The sequence below is a fragment of the Thamnophis sirtalis genome, unplaced genomic scaffold (assembly GCF_051295495.1).
Source record: "Thamnophis sirtalis isolate CommonGarterSnake01/CBP01778 unplaced genomic scaffold, rThaSir2_p1.2 scaffold_1, whole genome shotgun sequence".
NCBI classification, from domain to species: Eukaryota; Metazoa; Chordata; class Lepidosauria; order Squamata; family Natricidae; genus Thamnophis; species Thamnophis sirtalis.
The window spans coordinates 163,824,969-163,840,582 of NW_028261381.1; the positions used below are offsets into that span (position 1 = coordinate 163,824,969).

The 15,614-nt window shown below is 44.9% G+C and overlaps 1 protein-coding gene across 3 annotated transcripts in view; it reads right to left on the bottom strand.

The window, feature by feature from the left end:
• The window catches only part of ARHGAP45 (Rho GTPase activating protein 45), a 72,712-nt gene that overhangs the window by 23,337 nt on the left and 33,761 nt on the right, over nucleotides 1-15,614 (bottom strand). For all 3 annotated transcript variants that reach the window (XM_087702493.1, XM_087702497.1, XM_087702487.1), the window contains exons 4-10: nucleotides 12,225-12,309; nucleotides 10,654-10,726; nucleotides 8,543-8,612; nucleotides 7,149-7,286; nucleotides 6,029-6,093; nucleotides 3,531-3,641; nucleotides 1,070-1,150 (exon numbers count right to left, since the gene is read on the bottom strand). In XM_087702493.1, the coding sequence (XP_087558619.1) occupies nucleotides 1,070-1,150; nucleotides 3,531-3,641; nucleotides 6,029-6,093; nucleotides 7,149-7,286; nucleotides 8,543-8,612; nucleotides 10,654-10,726; nucleotides 12,225-12,309 (623 nt within the window). The remainder of the gene's footprint in view (nucleotides 1-1,069; nucleotides 1,151-3,530; nucleotides 3,642-6,028; nucleotides 6,094-7,148; nucleotides 7,287-8,542; nucleotides 8,613-10,653; nucleotides 10,727-12,224; nucleotides 12,310-15,614) is intronic.

The following is a 15,614-nucleotide window of genomic DNA, read 5'->3' on the forward strand; positions in this document are numbered from 1 at the left end:
CCCTGAGATATTGGAACACTGCTATCATGTGTCCCCTAGTCCTTCTTTTCATTAAACTAGACATACCCAGTTCCTGAAACCGTTCTTCACATGTTTTAACCTCCAGTCCCCTAATAATCTTTGTTGCTCTTCTCTGCACTCTTTCTAGAGTCTCCACATCTTTTTTACATCATGGCGACCAAAACTGGATGCAGTATTCCAAGTGTGGCCTTACCAAGGCATTATAAAGTGGTATTAACACTTCACGTGATCTTGATTCTATCCCTCTGTTTATGCAGCCTTGAGGTTGTTGGTTTTTTTGGCAGCTGTTGCACACTGCTGGCTGATATTTAAATGGTTGTCCACTAGCATTCCAAGATCCCTCTCACAGTTACTACTATTGAGGAAGGTACCACCTATACTGTACCTGTGCATTTCGTTTTTCTTGCCTAAATGTAGAACCTTACTTTTACATTTGGTTTTGTTCAGTTTTGGCAGACCAGTATACAGGCAGGCTTCACACCTGGGACTGGCCACTCCATTGCTAAGCACTGCGGTCAATAAGTGGAAAACCAACAAGCTGATGATGTCACTTCCCATTTGGTCATTAAGCAAACCACCATGGTCGTTAAGCAAAATATCAAGGGATCACAGCTTACGAATTTGCTGCCAGGTATTCCATTAACTCTATTTGTTACCAGCTAGTTGTGAAGCTTGCGAATGATGATTTAGCTGACAAAGATTGGTCACAAAGCTGTTTTTCTTTAAAAAAAAATTATAATGTGGAAAATGTGTGGCACTGTGACACCAATAGTAATATACTACCAGAAGCTGCTATTTCCTCACCGCCACTATTCATTTAAAAATTTTTAAAGTTGTGGACGTGTGTTTATTAAAGGGCCAAAATTCTGTGAGCAGGAGTGCCTGTAGGATGTGCTAAAACAAGACATGAGGATGGACATGAGCATCGTGACGTCTTTGACCAGATCTTGGGGATGTCCCTGTAAACACCCCTGAGATTTATGAAACTGCTATAACCTCTGGGCTGAGCAAGCCCATAACCCTGCAGGGCTCCCCAAGAGCATCTTACCAGCTTCCTCTGGGCTCGGTGCCATTGTTCCTTAATCTCCTTCCGCCGCTTTTCATGCTCGAGGCGCCTCAGGGACAGAGGCTGAGGGGGGGGAAAAAGAAGAAAACTGGGTCAGTCTGATTGCTGGAGGAAAGAAAATGTTACATACAGAAGACCGGGATGGTCCAGGAACTAAGGCCAAGCCCTAATTCTGACCTAAGCCCAACACACTTTTGTTTGATTAGAACAGGGGTGTCAAACTCAAGACGCTTGAATCTGGCCAAGGGACCAGTCTGGAAATAGCAAAGGACCGACCCGTGGTGCCTCAGGCAGCCAAAACAGGGTGCCGGTGGTGGGGGGCATGCAGCTCCCTTTGCACCCCATTTTCGGTCTGGACAGCCTCCTGCAACACTCTGCCAGCCAAAATTGGGCATAGGACAGCTGCACACGGGGGGCCGTGCCCCATTTTCAACTTGGACAACTTCTTGCAGCACTCTGCCATCCAAAACGGGACGTGGGGGGCTGCACGATCTCCCCATGCCCCATTTTTGCTGGCAAAAAACTGCAGGAGGCCGGCTGTCCCATTCCCCCCCCCCCCTTCTTCCAGCCAGCCTGCAGAGGAAAACTACAATGCTGATCTGTCCCTCGAAGAACTCCAGTTTGACACCTCTGGGTTAGAATAATGTTTCCTTGGTCAAAATAACAGAGTTGAAAGGGATCTTGTAGGTCATTTAGTCAACCCCCAACCATCCAAGCAGGAGACCCTACATCATTTCCGAGAGAAGGCAATCCAGTCTCTTCTTGAAAGCTTCCAGTGATGAAGCTCCCACAACCTCTGCAGGCAACTTCTGTTCCATTGGTTGATAGCTCTCCCAGTCAGAAAATTTCTCTTTATTTCTAGGTTGAAACTCTCCTTGATCAGGGTCCATCCATTTGTTTGGACAAAGAATAGCCATGGGCCAAGACTTAGAGCCGACTGCTCTATCTGTGTTGCTTACAAGAAGTTCTGGGAATCACCAATTGCACAAAAATGTGTGATTAACATCAAGATTAACATTAGATTAACAATCAAGAAGCAAGCAATACCCCAGTCAAAGGAAATTCCAAGCAAGCTAACAGTAAACAACAAGGAACCACCAAAGCCACTCCTACCAGCACTGAAAGGGCAAGTCATTAGTATATATAAAATGGGAACAAACTCCATTCCCTACTAGCCCTGATGATATTACTTAGTTTGGTAATGAAATGTCTGCAAGAAAACAACCAAACTCAGGGAGCACCAAGGACCTCACAGTACAAAAATTTAGCAGCAAAATTCAGCAGTGATGTTTTCAGTTTTCCGCTTCTTGATTTAAAAGAGACAGAGAGGGAGGGAGGGAGGGGGGAGAGAGAGAGAGAGAGAGAGAGAGGGAGGGAGAGAGAGAGAGAGAGCTACAGGTGGGATCTTTTCCTCACTCTTCAGAGAGGAGGTCTTTATGCTCTTCCTCTCGGGATATTACTATTAGTGTTGGTATTACACTTAGTATTGTAGAGCAGGGTCTCCAAACTTGGTAACTTTAAGACTTGTGAACTTCAACTCTCAGAATATCTCAGTCAGCTATGGCTGGGGAGTTCTGAGAGTTGAAGTCCACAAGACCTAAAGTTGCCAAGTTTGGAGATCCCTGTAGAGACAAATTTGTACAACAGTTTTCTGCAGAAATTAATGACTCAGATCAGTGGTGAGTTCCTCTCCCCGTTGCTACCGGTACGCTGCACACGGAGCTGGGCGTCCTGTTCACGCACGCATGAGCATTCCACTGCCCCTGCAACACCCAGCTGCTTGTCGGAGGTCGTGTAATGCACAATTACACGACGCATGCACAATTGGCCGGTTGCTTTAAAAACAGGTATAGAACACAGGTGGGCGGGTGGGCCAAATGAGCCACCGTACCGGTAGGGTGGCAGCTGCTCCCAGCTACTACCGGTACGGCTGTACCGGGCCGTACCGGCTGGAACCCACCACTGACTCAGATACTGCTTATTATTTATGGGTTGGATGTATACCCTGCCATTTCCTCAGGTGTCCAAGGTGGCAGGGCTTTGCACTACATCATTCTATATAGAACCTTTCTATGATTTCCCTCACAACAACCCTGTGAGGTAGGATGACCAAACATCATTGGTTCAATTTCCCCCAGGGAGCTTCTGCAATAGGGGAGATCAGAAGCTGAAGATTCCCAGTTGCAGTCACCATAACTTACAGCTACAAATTTTTGGACAGTGAAAGCAATCAACCAATGGAACAGAAGTTGCCTTCGGCGGTTGTGGGACCTTCATCACTGAAGGCTTTCAAGAAGAGACTGGACTGCCATATGTCAGAAATGGTGCAGGGTCTCATGCTTGGGCAGGGGATTGGACTAGATGGCCTACACGGTCCCTTCCAACTCTGTTAATCTGTAAAAGAAGAATCCGAACCCCAATTTTGCCACTGTCTTCTTTTTACCTGCATATATGTTTCGGTTCGCAAAGTGGTGGCCGCTTGAAGGCAGTTGAGACTGTATTCCATGTCTTGCTCCAGGGACAGCGAGTAGATGGAGAGGAATGGCATGGAGGGCTGAGGAGCAAATCACAGGAATTCATTCATACCCAAAGGAAGAGCAGCTCAAGCACTCTGGATAACCGCAATGTGCTCTACGCGGGGATGCCCTTGAAGAGCATTTGGAAGCTTCAACTGCTGAGGAACTGCTGCAGTTACCACCCGAGGTGTAAATGGTTTGAGTTACTCAGTGCATGAGGCACCTCTGCTCTGTGAGCTGCAAAGGTTACTGTCAGGGTTTCCACGGATGCCCTAATTAACTAATGAGCCTCGAGCCAAGTTTCAAAAGAAATCCAGTTATTTATTAGGAGCAACATGCCAGCACATACCAAAGTGAAGTCAGCTCTGCCCCATGTGATTTACGGCCCAGCTGTGATCCTGTTTCCCTCCTCCTCCCAGGGTATGTCATAAATCACATTCTCTAATGGAGCACTTTCACAGGCTGTAGAAAACATGCCACTCAGGCTGGCTCTGGTAACCTGAGACCCAACTGTGACAAAGGTATGCATGGAATGTGCTTCTGATTGTGGCAGCTGAACTGCTCCGTCAGTTCTCCCCCCCCCTCCTGCTGATGGCAACTCAAGAGCAGGCCAGGGATGCTTTTACGAGTTGACAGTTACAAAGGGCGCAATTCAAGGTTGTCACCTTTAAAGCCCTTCATGGCTTGGGATTGTTTACCCGAGGACTGTCTTCTCCCAGTTGTTTCTATCCATCCATTCTGGTCTGGCAGGATTGGCATGCTCTGGCTCCCATCATAAGAGCCAAGGTGGCGCAGTGGTTAAATGCAGCACTGCAGGCTACTGCTAGATCAGCAGGTCAGCGGTTCAAATCTCACCGGCTCAGGGTTGACTCAGCCTTCCATCCTTCCGAGGTGGGTAAAATGAGGACCCAGATTGTTGGGGGCAATATGCTGACTCTCTGTAAACCGCTTAGAGAGGCCTGAAAGGCCTATGAAGCGGTATATAAGTCTACTGCTATTGCTATTGCTATCAGTCAAGGAATGTTGGCTGGCAGGGACTAGGAAGCATTGCTTTTCTGCCATAGCCCCTGCCCTCTGAAGCGTCCTCCCTCTGGAGATTAGGATGGCTTCAACCCCGTTGGCCTTTCATTCTCCAAGTTCTCTCTTTGGAGATTCTCAATCATCCAGGCCAGTGGTGGGCTGCTGCCAGTTTGGACTGATTCGGGCGAACCAGTAGTTGCAACCTGCGGGTGGTGCCCAGGCGCAATCCTGTCTTATATATTGCTGCGTTTTTTGATGCCACATGCATGTGTGGGCAGCGTGTGCGAGTGAATTGTCATGTTTTGCGACACTGCACGCATTTTGTGATACCGCACGCTCTCACATTTTCAGGGCTGAGCAAACCGATGGTTATAGTATGTGACGCCTACCTCTAATCCAGGCCATGGCTATCCCTAAGGAGTCAAAAGGTAGCTGAACTTTCTTAGTTTTTTTTTCCGCACTGAAACCATTTCATTTCTCATCCATGAAATTTTTCTGTTCTAACCGAATGCTGGGGAATTTATATTTATATTTTTTGAGGTTCCACAGCCATTTGCACTCTGATTCGGGAGGTGACTCTAAAGATACAGATAATTCCCCCCCCCCCAAATAGCTGTCCACAATGACTCTCAGAAAGAGTGCTAACGATCAGATGACTACGAAGAATACTAATCCTTCCTTTCCCCATCATTCAGATGAGAAGCGAAATGTTTTCAAGGAAAAAAACCCAAGAAAATCCAGTTGCCTTTTGAAAAAGCACCTTTGGGACAATCTTGAAGGTCTGGTTATGTGCCCAGGCTTGTGGAGGGGGGGGGTCTTGAGTATGTGGAAGGTTATTTATTTCTTGCTTATCTTAACATCTATGGATCATATTTTATTACTTGATGTATGGATTTAATTTTCAATATTGTGATTGTAATTCATTTTCTAATTGATTTTATGATTGCCCACCATCCAGAGTCACTTGATTGAGATGGGCAGCCATACACATTGAAAAAAAAATGCAATAAAATAACCAGGCAAATTCCAGACTTCTTACTCCCACCTACTGCTCCCCGTGGAGATTCGAACCCTCACCACCCTCCAGGCCTTCCGCAAAGCCCTTAAAACCTGGCTGTTCCGACAGGCCTGGGGCTAAAGAGCTTTTGCCCCCCCCCCTCGAATGGTATGGTTGTTGTGTGCTTTTAAATTGTGTATTGTTCTGTTCGTCTTTTTTATTCCTTATTTGTACCCCCCCCCCCCTTGACTTGGATTGTGAGCCGCCCTGAGTCCCCTTTGGGGAAAAGGGCGGCATAGAAATACAATAAATTCAATTCAATTCAATTCAATTCAATACTGCTCAACAAATCCAAATAGAATAAATAAATTGTACACATCATGCTCATGTCACTCTCGGCTTACTTACCTCTTGAGTGACGGTTTGCTTGCAGGTGTTCACGATCTTCTGAAGTCCTTTGGAGAATTCGATTTCTGAGGCCAAAAAAAAAAAAAGGACAAAAAATACTGCTGTGATCCAGGTTAGGTTTTGTTGACATTAAAAGGCAAGTGTTCAGAGATTTCTGCCATGGCATTGAGAGTTGAAGAATCATATTTTTTTTTCTCCAGATCTCTGGAGAACAAGATAGAGCTAGAAGTAGAACATTTCTGAATGTCCAGGTGCTTTGACCATTAGGAATTTTGATCACATGACCATAGGGAATGTTGCAAACAGTCATAAGTGTGGAAAATGGTTATAAGTGCCCTTTTTTCAGTGCCATTGTATCTTTGGACAGTCACTAAATGAATGGTTGTAAGTCAAGGACCAGCTGTAATGGTAATTATTAGGATTTCTTTGAGCATTGGTTTTGCAAAACAACATAAAATAATGTAGACCAGGGGTGTACAATTTAATTTCGTTGAGGGCTGCATCAAGGTTATATTTGACCAGTGGGGGAGGATAGAGGTGGTATTCTACTGGTTCAGACCGGATCGCCTGAACCAGTAGCAGAAATTACCGGTGGCTCCGCACACCTGCGCCCAGCTCTACGGCATCCCGTTTAGGCCATTTTTTCCGCCAAAAGTGCATGCGCAGAAGGATCTGAGCATGTATGACAGTGGTGCATACAAGAGAAGCGAGCACGCTCAAATTTGCAAACCAGTAGGGAAGGTAAGTGTATACCGCCCCTGGGGAGCGGCAAGTGGGCATGGCCAGCTCAATGTCATTTGCGTCAGGGGTGCCTGTGGTGGCTCGAGGCCTCTGGCAGCAAAAACCGGCTCCCAAGCTCTGTTTTTGGCTGTGACAGCTTCCTGTAACCCCCTGCCAGCAAAAACGGAGCTCTGTTTTTGCTGGCAGAGGCATCGCGGGCCAGTCCTTCATTGTTCCCAGGTCAGCCCTGTGGGTCAGATCTAAGCACTCCATGGGCCTAATCGAGCCCACAGGCCTTGAGTTTGAAGTCCCTGATTGACTGGAGACTTTGGCACTACAGAAACCTCACTCCCCAAAGGCATAGAATCAGCTTAGCTATTCCCCTTTGTGGTCAGCTCACCCAGAATGGTCCTCTTCTCCATATAGTAGATAAGATCCTTCATGTACTTGGAGATGCTCTTGGAATATTTGAGGGCAAAGTCTACCCCTCCATCACACCTCTGAAGGAGCACGTTCACCTCTTCAACTGACAGGCGTGCTGCATCGCAGGAAAAGTAGCAAATGAGTGATCTTCACCTTATTCTTTGGTTGCCAAAATCTAATTTTGCGCAGCCCTAAAAATAGGCTAATTTCATATACTCTTCAGCTAATGTCAAAAGCAACCTTTTTTGAAATCGATAAAAGTCTGATTAAATCAACATTCTCTTCATGCAGCGGTTTCCAAATACCACAAACAGCATCGTAACGCAACAGTTGTCTTTTTGTAATGTTTAATTGTGTGAGCACTGATGGAGAGCAAAGGAAGGAGAATTGCAAAGAAAACCCGAGCTCCAAAATGCAAAATATCAGAGAGAACTTTTTGCACAGCTAAGCTGAAGCATTTCCTATCCAGCCTTAAGTCAGCCCCAAACTATTGCAGCATGAAATTTGCTGCCTTCCAAGGTAATGGTTGATGTAGCCTAACACATTTTAATTGCCCTTGGGTAGTATCAGAGTAGGGATGAAAAAGTTTACTTCAACACTGATATAACCAAAGATAATTCAAGCTCATGTTTCACCCATGAGCTAAAAATGGGATGAAACTGATGTTATGGAAACAGAGCAGAATTAAGAGGTTGCCAGGACAAGCGTGTGCAATAATTAGGAGCATGAGAAAGAATTTGAATTATTTTTCTTCTAGGTATGATGGGTAAGCAGTTGGAGAAAAAACATGGGACTTTCTTTTATATATGACTAGTTGATAACCCGGTGTTGACCAGATATTTATTTATAGGGGGAAAATGTCCAGACCAAATCTAATTTCTAATGTTGGATTTTTCCCCTTACCAGAGGGTGCCCCCTTGTGGAGTACCGTGGAGCTGTTACCATGGCAACTCCACAGTGCTGTACAGTAGAAGCCATTTTACGGCAGTACAGTAGAAGCTATTTTTAAGGCACAACAGGCTGTATCTTAACAGAACACACACACACCAGTGGTGTTAGGGGTGTCTTACCCCCACAGTATTTGTTCCTAGAGAGTAAGTCATCTGTGTACCAAGTCTGATTGAAGTTGCTCAAGGCATTCCAGAGTTATGCAGGAACACACACACACACACACACACACACACACACACAGCCATTTTTATGTACAGAATGACATTTCCTTTTTAAAATATATTTTATTCTTTATTGAAACACACACACACACACATAAAAGAGGAAGCATCAGAATGATATCAACATAATTTGTTTATGTTGCATAAATTCACAAGAAGCCAGTAAGGGAATAACAATCATAGCAAAGAAGATTCTTACCTGAGCTGAAATCATGCAGCACATCTTCTGGTCCCAAATTTGTAATGCCCCCATATAGATTTTCCACCGACTACAAGGGGGGGAAAAAAGTTACCCTCAGAGCCTTTAAGGACACCTCTATGATGTCAGTTCTCTTATTCTATCCTTGCCAAAATTTTCCCTTTTTATGGGGACGGTGCCTTAGTTCTCTTGCTCCATTAAAAAATCCTCATCGGCATTTAATGACCCCATAATTCCTTGCGGGGTGTGGGCAACTGAATGGAGCTACCAGAGCATTTAATGGCCGGATGCCCTTCCTGTCGCCAATGCGGAGCTTTGTTCAGCAGATATATCCTCATTGTGCCTCCTGGTTGCGAGGCGAGAGCGCCACCTCTAGGCCAGTGCACCACTCTGCCTCCATTAGAAAATGACATAGGTAAAAAAGTGAATGAAACAAAGGGACATGATCTCCTTGTTCACCCTATCCTTCTGAAATAATTATACTGAAAGATATAAGGGACCCTGAAATCCATTAGCAGGTTCAGTCCATTCGAAATCATACATTTGTTTCATTTTTAATTGGTGTATAGGGCCACATGCTACAGTTTTCTATAGCTTTTAATTCCTTAGTCCCAGAACCTTCCTTCAAATCCCAAGCGGTTGCCATGGTGGTATTGCCAATTACAAAGCAAAACATTCGTGTAGGGCAAGGCGGTTAAAAACGATTAAGGGGGAAGCCTATACTACTTTAGAGACTTCTCTTATAAAAAATTGAGTGGGTGGATCTTCTTCTATCTTCTAGCCTTTTTTATTGGCAGGAGCGAGAGCACCAAACTTGGGACCTCTGGCTGTACCTCAACCAGCAAGATCTATTCCCTGCTCTGAAGGTGACTGATTGCGCTTTAAGAAAGGTGAAAAAGAGAAGAACAGGTTGGAAGGGACCTTGGAGGTCTTCTAATCCAGGGGTCTCCAACCTTGGCAACTTTATGACTTGTGGACTTCAACTCCCAGAACTCTGGGAGCTGACCTCCACAAGTCTTAAAGTTGCCAAGGTTGGAGACCCCTGTTCTAGTCCAACCCCCTGCTCAAGCAGGAAACCCTAGACCAGTGATGGCTAACTTTTTTTGTTCTCACGTGCCGAAATTGCGCGTGTGCATGCATGTGCGTGCCCACACCCATAATGCAATGCTCCCTGTCCTTCTGGGCATGCACCAGTGGTGGGTTCTGTCGGGCGTCCACCACATGCATGTACGCAGCATGTGTGCAACGCGCATATGTGTACTTACCGCCCGTGATGCTCCAGCTGTTTGGCAGAGCATTGCGCAGGCGCCGTACGCTCCGTGTGCGTAAGCCCTGATCGGCTCAGGTAAGGAGGGCGGGCGGGTGGGTGGGCCTTCCAGAGCACCGTACCAGAAAGGTACCTGGTGCTCCCAGCAGGCACCGGTACGCCTGTACCGGGGCGTACCGGTCGTATCCCACCACTGGCATACACGCACAACAACATTCACACTCCCCCACCCCCACGCATGTGTGCAACCTCCTACTTCCCATTTTGGGCCCAGCAGGCCTCCCTGAAGCCTCTTGGGACAAAAAATGTGCCACGGGGGAAGGGGGGCGCTCCCCCACTGCGCCCCATATTGGGCCTTGCAGGCCTCCCTGAAGCCAAAAAAGGGGCACAGGGGGATGTGTGGCAGAGACCCAAAAAATTAGGTGGCCGGTGGAAGGCGTGTATGCATGCGCGGTGGAGCTAAGCTGGGCAATGGCTTGCGTGCCCGACGAGAAGGCTCCGGGTGCCACCTGTGGCACGCGTGCCATAGGTTTGCCATCACGGCCCTATACCATTTGGTCGTCCAATCTCTTTTTAAAAACCTCCAGTGTTGGAGCCTATACAACCTCTGGAGGTGGTTGCACAACAGATGCCTAGAGAGGGCCCAGCTGCCCCATCATGTTTTAGAACCAAAATATTTGGTGTTTCTTAGGTCCTAAGAATCATTTGGAATTAGGATACAAAGAAAAAAATATGTTTTTCTCAGCTCAGGATCCATTTCTTCTGAAGTACCAGAGATTAAACCCGCTGTTTACTCAGTCAAAACAGGACTGTGTCCCTCTGGGCAATGAACTGAAGGGCTCACCTGATTTAGATCAGAAAGAGGAATCGAAAGGATGGTACTACTGTCCACCTCTCCCATGAGGAACTCAGAGACACTGGAATGGGGAAGAAAACAAAACAGGAAAAAGGTTGATATACTAGGAAATAACTAGCAAGTTAGTAGCAGCAGCTAAAACCATCACTGAGCCTCAAAAAGAGATTAATAGTGACATTTTTGCTTGCCAGTGTTGATTGCACAAACAACACTTGCTCCGCTCTTTAACTGTTTGAAACTGCAACTCCCATCATCCCCTATCATAAATGGCTAATGATTGCGGGGGGGATGATAGGAAATGCAGTCCCATTTATCAGCTTAGAGTTCTTCTAGTCCAACATCCTACATCAGAATTATTTTCTATTCAGCATTGTAACTCAAATAGTCATTAAGAAAATGTTACTTGGAATTGCACCATAGCAGTGCATGCAAAAATCAGCATCTGAGACCCATGGCATTACTATTTTAACTCTCACCAAGCACATTTTCTTACTGCAAATATGTACAAACATAATTTAGAGTAGTGAAATGGAACATTAATGTTTAAAATATTTCTTTTCAAGGAAAAGAAAAAAACTCAAACTTAAGTGTTCTTTCTTTTAGAACAGAGGACTTCAAACTTCGCAACTTAAAGATTAGTGGACTTCAATTCTGGGAGTTGAAGTCCACCAATCTTAACATTATCAAATGTCTATGGAGATTCTCAGTCATCCAGACCATGGTTGTCCCAAAGGTGCTTTTTCAAAAGACAACTGGACTTTCTGGTTTTTCTTTGAAGACATTTTGTTTCTCATCCAAGAAGCTTCCAGCTGAAGAAGCTTCTTGGATGAGAAGCGAAACATCTTCAAAGAAAAACAAGAAAAGTCCAGTTGAGTTTTAAAAAAAGCACCTTTGGGTTAAAGTTACCAAGTTTGGAAACGCCTGTTTTAGAATCATAAGAGTAAGAAGGTGCCAAATCCCACTCCTGGCTAGCCCCGTCTACCCCTCTCTTCCCAGGAGTCCCCACACGGCCAGTTTTGGATGCAGGTAAAGTGCAGGGCGCCTGCAGAGACTCAGGGAGGACGAAAAACAGGCCTACCAGAAGTTCAGGAAGGCAGAGCCTGGGGAGGACAAAAACACCACCCACCCACCCACCGCCATGGTACAGGAGGCCGACTAGGCCAGGGATCAGCAACCTTAAACACTCAAAGAGCCACAAAGGTCCTAACAGAACACCACCACCCCCATTCAATTCTGGAGCTGACTGGAAATCTGGTTCCCTCCACCATAGAGTTTCCTCCTAGCGCGGCATCCTTTTTCCTCTACATGTCCTAACTGAAAGCCGTATCAATTGTGGAGCTGACCGGCGATAGGGAGCCGCAGCAGAGGGATGAAAGAGCCACATGCAGCTCCAGAGCCACAGATTGCTGACCCCTGGACTAGGCCATGCTCACCATGGCTACGTCCACGCCTAGGCAGCAACTGAGCAGAGAACCCCTTGCTAAAAATTTTGAAGCCCACCCCTGTCTAATTTTATGATGACGTGCTTCTAAATTCTGTTAAAATTGCCTTTTGCTTACGTGCTACTGAAGGAGACTGCAATCATCTCCACGGCTTTCTCAAATTCACGTTTTTCAGCTTCGTGGTTAGACTCATAGTGGAAGCCTAAAAAAATGCAGATGGAAAAGGAAACCTTGACATTCTTCCCAACTCATCAATCCTAAAAGGCATCCTACAGGATACACAGTGCAACTGTAGAGCTGTAGCCCAATAAGACTGTACATTTCTGTGTGTTTTCCAAGGCTGCCCATGTGGGGGCTGGGGGTGGAAAGGAAAAGGAGCAAGGCAGCACTTCACGGCAATGCAATAAAATCATCTTCCGTGGGGGGGGAGGGGGGGAGAATCATTTAGAAGAATAATTATAGCTTTCCTCTTGTTCTTTCATTTTGCAAAGCAACAACCCTAACAGGCTTTTGAATCTGTCATTCAAATTCTACCCTGTTTCCCCAAAAATAAGACCTCCCTGGATAATAAGCCCAATCGGGCTTTTGAGTGCATGCACTAAAATAAGCCCTCTCCTAAAAACATTACAACACAGCAGCAGCCATGAGGTAACCACGCTCACCACCTCCTGCACCTCAAAAATAGTAAGACCACCCTGAAAATAAGGCCAAGTGTTTATTTCGAGGGTCAAAAGGGGCTTATTTTCGGGGAAACACGGTATCACATGGGAACTGTAGTGATGCAGAATTATAAGTGGTCCTTGATTTACAACCATTCATTTAGTGGCCAGTAGAAGTTATAAAAGCACTGGAACTTTGTTATTATATATGTTGACAGCATCAAGACTATTTTAGGAAGAAAAATGGAAGAACACTTCGATTCCTACCACGGACGAATGGTTGTAGAAGCTGATGGAGTTGGCTGAAATGGCAAAATTGATTATTTTGATTAAAGAAAAGAATATAAATACTATTGTTTCCACACGGAGACCGCTTCTGAACTTTGGGCTTGGGGTGTAAAAGAGTGAAACTTTGATTTTGGGTTTTACCGATTAGACTGATGGATCCGTATAGAAATGGCTAATTTATATTATTATGAAAAAAACCAAAAAAGTTGTGATTTGATGTTAATGTCTTGTTTTACGGCAACAGCGAAAGTCAGAAGTCAGTGCTTCGTTTTCTTTTTCCTAATCCTTCCCCACTGTTCTTCCTCTCCCATGTTTTCTATCTACTTTTGTATTTTGTGTCTTATTTTATCTTACAGCCCAATAAAAATGTTAACGATGAGCAGTCACAAAAGCACTGAAAACATTGACTTATGACTGGTTCTTGCACTTAACAATTGTCGCAACATCCCGGCTTCGGGGGGAGGAGCCTGCCGCCGTCGGGAGCTCAACGAAGCTCCTGTCAGGATTCTGGTTTGTATATCTTATAAGATCTATAGATATCTCCCCTTTCTGGCAGAAAGGGGCAGGGAGAAGGTCAGTCGTTAGGATCTCTTTGTAATTCATAGCTTTTTTTTGCTGTGAATGGAGAAGAGGTTCAACATTAGCTGAGCCTTTACTCCGGCCAGTTTTCCGCAGCTGCCCTTTTTGCAGCCCTAGGCAGATTGCCCCCCCCCCCCCCCCGGACAAAGCTAAGCTATTTAAAAATTAATCCGGGTGGGGACCATTCCTGAGGAATTTCTTTCATTACTATCTAAAATACCAGCTTCAACTTCGCAAAAGGCTCCCTTTTTTTAGCTGCGTCACAAGATGGCGATCTTATAGCTTTTGTGTTTGATGTGACGTACTTAGTCAGCCCTACCCTCCTGAAGGCTTCTCCGTATTAATTGTTAAAAGATTAACTGAGGGGAGCAGAGACTTTGATTCTTGGCTTGCTTGATTGCTTGTCTTTTATTTTTATTCTGGAATGGCTCCCAAATCTAAGCAGAAGCGCTTCCTTAATAACATATCTCAAAAAACTGCTATGAAGCCGCTACCCCTGCCTCCTACACCCTCCACGGGAGATTTGTTAACACAAGAATTTCTTCTCAAAACGCTTAATGATTTCAGACAGGAAATTAATCAACTGATATCGGATTTATATGATCAATTTGATGCTAAAATTGCTCAGGCAAAGGAGGATATGATCGGAGTAATGACAGTCATGACAGATTATATTGCTGAAACGGAGGACAAATTGGAACTTTTGGAAGAAACTAACCTTAATTTGATATCCAAAATTCAAACATTACAACAGGAAATTGAAAATGCTCAAAAACAACTTGTCATGATAAATTATAATAAGACTGCCTTCGCAATAAGAGTTAGAGGACTGCGTGAAAACCAACAGGAGAATTTGAAACAGATCTTCTTTGAGGCTCTTAGCCGCTTGGTGGGAAGTCCGGGACTTAACTTTGATTGGCAGATTCAAAAAATTTACCGCCAGAATTCGTGGGTAGCAAAACAGCGACAGCTTCCGAGGGACATAATTATATACTTTACCACAAGGGAATCCAGAAATGTGATAATACAGAGGCTTTACAACAAGAGGTTGAGAATTGATGGACAGGACTTGATTGTTTTTAAAGAGATACCATCTCAAATATTAAGAACAAGGAGAGAGTACACTTTCTTAACCGAAGAACTCAGAAATTCTCAGATTCCATACAAATGGGAAGTCCCAGCTGGCATTACAGTTACATTTGGCAACCAAAACCACCGCATTAATTCTGTCTGTGAAGCCCGAGAATTTTACTACAAGACCCTGAAGGCGGGACTTCCTGACTCATCCGGACCTGGAGAGAGACAAGGAGAAGGAGAAGACAAGCAGCGAGACACGTGGCTACAAGGCGGAGGGTGTTGCTTTCCTCTTCCGGAAGGGCAGAAGAGTAAAGAATAAAGACTTAGCGATGTTTTTAAAACTTTATGATTTCTGCCTGGGATAAAATGGAAAAGTTGTATATCGATGATGAGACATGGAGACTGAAAGAAGCGTTGCTGATTGTGGACACATATTGTATATAAGATTTGTTTGAACTCTAACTCAAACTGCGCATGAATTATTTTCCTAGGCGAGGAGAGCGGAGATTGCGATCTTTTTGAGTTGTGGTCTGGGACGAACGGAGTTGGGAGGCGCGTGGGAGAGGGAAGGGTAGCGAAAGCTTAATTAGACTACTTGGGGCTAGAATGCAAGCTGATGTTTGTTTGAGTTGCTATTTCAATATAAGGTCAAGAAAGATTGGTCGGAGAGTCTCCAGGAAGGTGGAGTAAATATGTGAGGAGCAATGGACGCGGATAAAATATATATGTGGATATGGATAAAGGCAGGGTGGAAGGTAAAAAATTTACATGTGGAGGTGGGTAAGGATAGAAAGGGAGGTGTTGGAAATGAAAAATGAAAGAAGTACTTGAGTTTAATGGTTTTATAGAAAGGTTTGGATATTCGGATAAAAAAGAGATAAATTAAAGGTCTGAATAGATAGAT